Source organism: Ammospiza caudacuta, chromosome 2, assembly GCF_027887145.1.
Source record: "Ammospiza caudacuta isolate bAmmCau1 chromosome 2, bAmmCau1.pri, whole genome shotgun sequence".
NCBI lineage: Eukaryota > Metazoa > Chordata > Aves > Passeriformes > Passerellidae > Ammospiza > Ammospiza caudacuta.
Window position 1 is genome coordinate 119,955,830 of NC_080594.1, and position 6,000 is coordinate 119,961,829.

The 6,000-nt window shown below is 51.4% G+C and overlaps 1 protein-coding gene across 1 annotated transcript in view; it reads right to left on the minus strand.

Moving 5' to 3' along the window:
* Window positions 1–5,604, minus strand: part of LOC131572448 (runt-related transcription factor 1-like) — a 33,655-nt gene extending 28,051 nt beyond the window's left edge. Inside the window, exon 1 of the mRNA XM_058825628.1 lies at window positions 4,692–5,604. Within this exon, the coding sequence (XP_058681611.1) occupies window positions 4,692–4,961 (270 nt within the window). The 5' untranslated portion in view covers window positions 4,962–5,604. The remainder of the gene's footprint in view (window positions 1–4,691) is intronic.
* Window positions 5,605–6,000: the final 396 nt, after the last annotated feature.

Consider the following 6,000-nt stretch of genomic DNA (forward strand, 5'->3'; position numbering starts at 1 on the left):
AAAGAACAAACCCAGAGATGAAAATCCAGCTCGTTTTTAATTCCTCTTTTGCCTGTGGAAGAGGAACCGGCCCCGCATTGCGTCCTCGCAGTTGCAGCTCGAGATTTTCCTTCCTCTTAACGTTTTCTGACTTCAGCCCAGGCAGTTACAACTGGCTGAAGTTTGTCACAACCCGGTTTTATTTCTCTTTTCTGATCTGTTTGCTCTTTAAAAACAGGATCAGCAGCTCCTTTTGCTCGATCCAGCCCTGATTTTTATTCCCAGACCACGGCCGCCTCCCAAAACATGAGAGAATTCCCCATTTTCAGGTATTTCCCAGCTTTTTTTTCCCACTGGAGGCTGAGCTTTTCACTTCTGTCCTCTCCCTTTGCTCACCCCTAACCCTGATTTTCACTTCCACATGCAAAGCTAAAATCTCTGGTTCAAAATTCCCTCTTTACATCTTGATTTCAGCTTCCTCTTTCCCCGTTCCTCCCCAGCCCTGATTTTTTGGGTTTTTGTTCTCCTCTCTGTGCTGTAATTTGGTTTTTTTGGGCCTGCACTCAGCTCGGCTTTTCAGATTTCCCTGATTTTGGCAGAAATGAGGCCCTGCTGGAAATGCTGAAGCTTGGAAATCCTCACAAAATCAGCAACTCTGCAGCCAGTTCTTAAAAAATCCTACAAAACCTTGATGCATCCAACATCTCATAGACCAAAAAACAGGGAAAAGGGAAAATCAGGGCATTCCCCCGCCATGCAAATATTGAATTTCAGGGAATTTATGCCAGGATTTTGAGCTTTCACAAAGTTTCTCAAGGGTCCAGGGCCAGTTGTCTCTGACAGAAATATTTTAAAGCTTTCAAATGCCAACTTTGGTGAAAAGAAACGGGAAGAAAAATCTTAAAAACGAGTTGAAAACTGGCCCAGCCCAGAAAAGAAACTGAACTTGAAAGTCACAGACAATAGAAACAGAAATACAAATATTTACATTAGAAAAAAGACTAAACAGATAAGCTGGGACTTGTTACTGGAGTTATCAAGGACTTGCTTGTACTTTTTACCTCTAAAATTTGTATTTCCCGAGGAGCAAGAAGAATATCAGGCTTGCAGTGCCGTGGGGTATCTAAATTTACTTCTCCTGCATCAATTCATCCAAACTGGCCTCTTAAATGAAGATTTGGATCCTTAATAGCATTTGCACAATAAATTTATATGGCACCTTATTGGTTATTGTGAAATATTCTTTAGGTTTCTCAGAATCATTCCTAAATTTAGGAAAAACCAATGAAAATTGATCACTTGGGTTTGGAATAATATCCCAATCCTGCAGATTTTTAGTGGATTTTTCTAAATGTGAGGAGAAAACCTCTCTGCCTGCCTCTTTTTATTCCTACAATGAATAAAAATAACAAACACTCGATGAACCCCAGCTCATTTTGTCAGATGCAAACTAAAATATTGCCAGCAGAGGAATGATCTGAGGTGAATTTTTTTTTTTCCCCTGGGCCAAACAATCTGAAAAATCCTGATTTTTTTTTTATAAATGGCTTTGAAATTAGTTAATATTCAGTAGAAAACCACTGAGATGTGGCAAATCCTTTCGGGGTTTATTTCTGAGCCGTGCACGGAGAGAGAATTTGGGGGTGAAGATGAAGAACACGGAGGCAGCAGGTGCCTCCCAGCCCACCCTTCCAGCCTCTCCTAATGAAACCTCCTCCTAATTTTTGGGTGGGTTTGATAATTAATTTTTTTAAAAAAAATTTTATTTTCCTGCTGTTTATTTCCAGGCGGAATTATCCCGGTTTTCCAATCTCCTGGAGAAGCTGAGTTTGGAGCGGGGTGAACGCTGACACTGCCGGGGGACAGAGGAGGGAAAGCGGCTGCGGGAATCTCTGAAACCCCCGGGAATTTATTTATTTTTTTTTTTTCCAAGGGAAATTTCCACATCATCGCGGCATTCCCAGGGAGGGGGAAGAGCCACCTCTCCTGTCCTTCCTCCGGGATGTCACCCGGATTGGGATCCCCCAGGAAAAATCGGGATTTCTCTCATCTCCCTTCCCGGCGGGGCGCAGCGCTTTTCACTCCCGGATTTTTCCAGCAGGAAAACTTCCCGGCTAATTACGAGCCCGGTGCGTGGGGACGAGTGTAATAATTAATCTAAATGTGGGAATTTAGGAAGTGACCCCGTGATCGGTTCCTCCCTTTGCCCCGCTCTTATCTGCGGAAAACGAGAGCAGACACAATAAAACTTTTCCCTCCTCAGCAGGAATTCCCGAGGCTGAGCTGATTCCCTTCTCCCTCCTTTCTCCTCTCCCCAAAACACAGGAAAAGCTCCAGTCTGGTGGCCTTCAACACACACACAGATAAAAAAAAATAAATATATATGGTTATGCTGGAGCAGCCGGGGTTCAGTGACCGCAAAAAAAGCTCGGGCTTGGCAAATCCCGATCCTAAATCAAGCCCCGGGGCTCCCAGGAGCTGCGTGTCCGTGCGGCTCCCGCCTCGGATAAAAGGAGAAGAATTCCCTTTTCCACCCCTCGCTCGAGAGCCAAATTTCAGAGAAAATAGCGAGTTCGGGGAGCCAGCCACAGTCCCGGGTCAAAAAAGCAGCGGGGGCGAGGGGAGGAGGAATTTACTCCAAGGGAGAGGGATTTTACTCCAAGGGGGAAGAATTTACTCCAAAGGGGAAGGATTTACTCCAAGGGGGAAGAATTTACTCCAAGGGAGAAGGATTTACTCCAAGGGAGAAGGATTTACTCCAAGAGAGGAGGATTTTCCTGGGAGTCGGGTAACGGGAAGGGAGGAAAGCGCCACAAGCATCCCCCGCACTGCTCGGGACAGGCGGGAGCCGGGGATGTTCTCTCCCATTCCCTCTCCCCTTCTTTCCCCGGATTTTCCCCCCTATTTTTCCCGGATTTTTCCCCCTATTTTTCCCGGATTTTTTCCCCTTCTTTCCCCGGATTTTCCCCCTATTTTTCCCGGATTTTCCCTCCCTTCTTTCCCCGGATTTTTCCCCCTTCTTTTCCCGGATTTTGCTTGGATTTAGCCAGGGACTCTGCAAACGCGGGGAGAATTCCCAGCGGGCTGCCCGGGTTAGGCCGCGACTTTTGCTGTTGTTGAACCGGGCCGGTAAAAGAGGAAATGTGGGGTTCGGGGTTGTCGCCGGGCCGTTCTGTGGCGTTTTGTGCCGCGGTTGTTCCGTGGTGTTTTGTCCCTCCGAGAGTCCCTGGCAGGGGAAAGTCCCGGGGCTGCGGGCGGGTGTCCCCCGAGGGTGGCAGCGGGACAGAAGGACACAGGGACACAGGGACAGAGGGACACAGGGACACAGGGACAGAGGGACACAGGGACACAGGGACAGAGGGACACAGGGACAGAGGGACACAGGGACACAGGGACAGAGGGACACAGGGACACAGGGACAGAGGGACACAGGGACAGAGGGACACAGGGACACAGGGACACAGGGGCAGAGGGACACAGGGACAGAGGGACACAGGGACACAGGGACACAGGGACAGAGGGACACAGGGACAGAGGGACACAGGGACAGAGGGACACAGGGACACAGGGACACAGGGGCAGAGGGACACAGGGACAGAGGGACACAGGGACACAGGGACACAGGGACACAGGGACACAGGGGCAGAGGGACACAGGGACAGAGGGACACAGGGACAGAGTGACACAGGGGCAGAGGGACAGAGGGGCAGAGGGACACAGGGACACAGGGACACAGGGACACAGGGACACAGGGACACAGGGACACAGGGACACGGGGACAGATGGACACAGGGACACAGGGACACGGGGACAGAGGGACAGAGGGACAGAGGGACAGAGGGACAGAGGGACACAGGGACACAGGGACACAGGGACACGGGGACACAGGGACCTGCCACCACCCTGGGCGACTTCTGGGGGATCCCGGGGCTCCTCCAGCTCCGGGTCGCCCGTGTCCAGCTGCGGCATCTGCGCCAAACCCCGCGGGGCCGGATTTTGGATATAAAATTCATTTATTTCTGTTTTTTCACCCTGAGCAGAGCCGCCTGTCACTGCCTGAGCTCTGAGAGGGGAGGCAGAGGCTGCAGGGAGCTTTTCCCGGCCCTTGGCATTCCCCTGCTCCTGCCCCGAGTGCGGCCGGGAAGGATGGAGAGAAAGGGGAAAGGGATGGAAAGAAGGAGGGAAAGGAAGGATGGAAAGAAAAAGGGAAAAGATGGAAAGAAGGAAAGGGTGAAAGGAAGGAGGGAAAGGAAAGGCTAGAAGGAAGGAAAGGCTGAAAGGAAGGAGAGAAAGGAAAGGATGGAAGGAAAAAGGAAAGGAAAGGAAAGGAAAGGAAAGGAAAGGAAAGGAAAGGAAAGGAAAGGAAAGGAAAGGAAAGGAAAGGAAAGGAAAGGAAAGGAAAGGAAAGGAAAGGAAAGGAAAGGAAAGGAAAGGAAAGGAAAGGAAAGGAAAGGAAAGGAAAGGAAAGGAAAGGAAAGGAAAGGAAAGGAAAGGAAAGGAAAGGAAAGGAAAGGAAAAAGGATGGAAGAAGGAAAAGTAAAGGATGGAAGGAAGAAGGAAAAGTAAAGGATGGAAGGAAGAAGGAAAAGTAAAGGATGGAAGGAGGGAAAGGATGGAAGGAGGGAAGCACCAAGCGAGCTGGGAGCAGATCCGAGCCCCCATCCCCGCATCCTTCCCCCGCTGTTTCCCCCCCATCCCCAGCCGGCACCTACCTTGAAGGCGATGGGCAGCGTCTTGTTGCAGCGCCAGTGCGTGGGCAGCACGGAGCAGAGGAAGTTGGGGCTGTCGGTGCGCACCAGCTCCCCGGGGTGATCCGCCAGGACCTCCACCATGCTGCGGTCGGTTCCGCGCAGCTTCCCCGGCAAAGCCCCGCTGTGCTCGGCGCCGGGCAGCGCCAGCGGCTCGCTCATCTTCCCCGGGCTCAGCGTGGTGGAGGGCGGCGTGAAGCGGCGGCTGGTGCTGGTATCTACGGGGATACGCATCACAACAAGCCTTTAGAGCCACACAACACCTCCGCCGGGTTCCTAGCGAGCGGCCACGCGAGCGCAGCTCCTCAGCGAGCCGCTCTCGGGGCACCAACATAAACGGGCGCGGGCCGAGCCCCCGCTCCCGGCGCGGCTCGGCGCTGCCAAGCGCCCCCAGTTAGTTTGGCTTTTGCCGGTAGCCTCGGCTCTCGGCTCGCTGGCCCGGCGGAACAGATCCCGTTAATCCGATAAACCGCGGCCGGGACGCGGAAAGCGAGCGGGGCCAAAGCTCATCCCAAAGCGGCCGGGAGAAGTGAAAACGGGGAGGAGAGCGAGCAGCGAGGCGCTCGGAACACGCGCGGAGCCTGCGCTGCCCGGGTCCTTCCAGGTGATCGCTCTCTCCCGGTGCCCAGAGAAAGCAAAAGGCGCCGGCGTCTTCTGGAGGCAAAAATCGCTCTTGGAGGGAAATTCGGGGCTGTTCCTCGGAGGAGGCGGATCGAGAGCTCGGCTTGCTGAGCAAAGGTCAGCTGGCTACAACTGGGTAGAGATTCACGGCCACACGCTCACGCGCACGCACATCTACCGGACTTCATCAAATATTTACAATAGAATCTGTAGAGAATTTAAACACAACAGGAATCCATTAATGTTCTCCGCCAGATTTTCTTTTTCTTTTCTTTTCTTTTTTTTTTTTTTTTCTTTTAAAGCAGCCTTGGAAATGAGCTTCAGTAGTTTGCTTGGCGTTGCTCTAAGAGCGCTCGTGTCATGACCTTTCAATCATTCTTGCGCAAAAAGAAGAAAAAATAAAAAAGAAAAAAAGAAAAAGAAAAGAAAAACTCAGTGCATGGCATTCAAGCTTCAAATCTCTATCTTTGGTATAACGCCTTTCATTCATTTAAAGAAAAGTCAGAGCCGATGGCAAGCGCCGGAGCTGAGAGGTCCAACAGCTGCAAACTCGGGGTTGGGGATGTTGGTTAAATTGTGGGTTCTCTCTGCGGTTTTGTGTGTGCAACAGCGCTCTCTCTCTCCCACTCACGTCCTCCTCAGCAGTCAAACC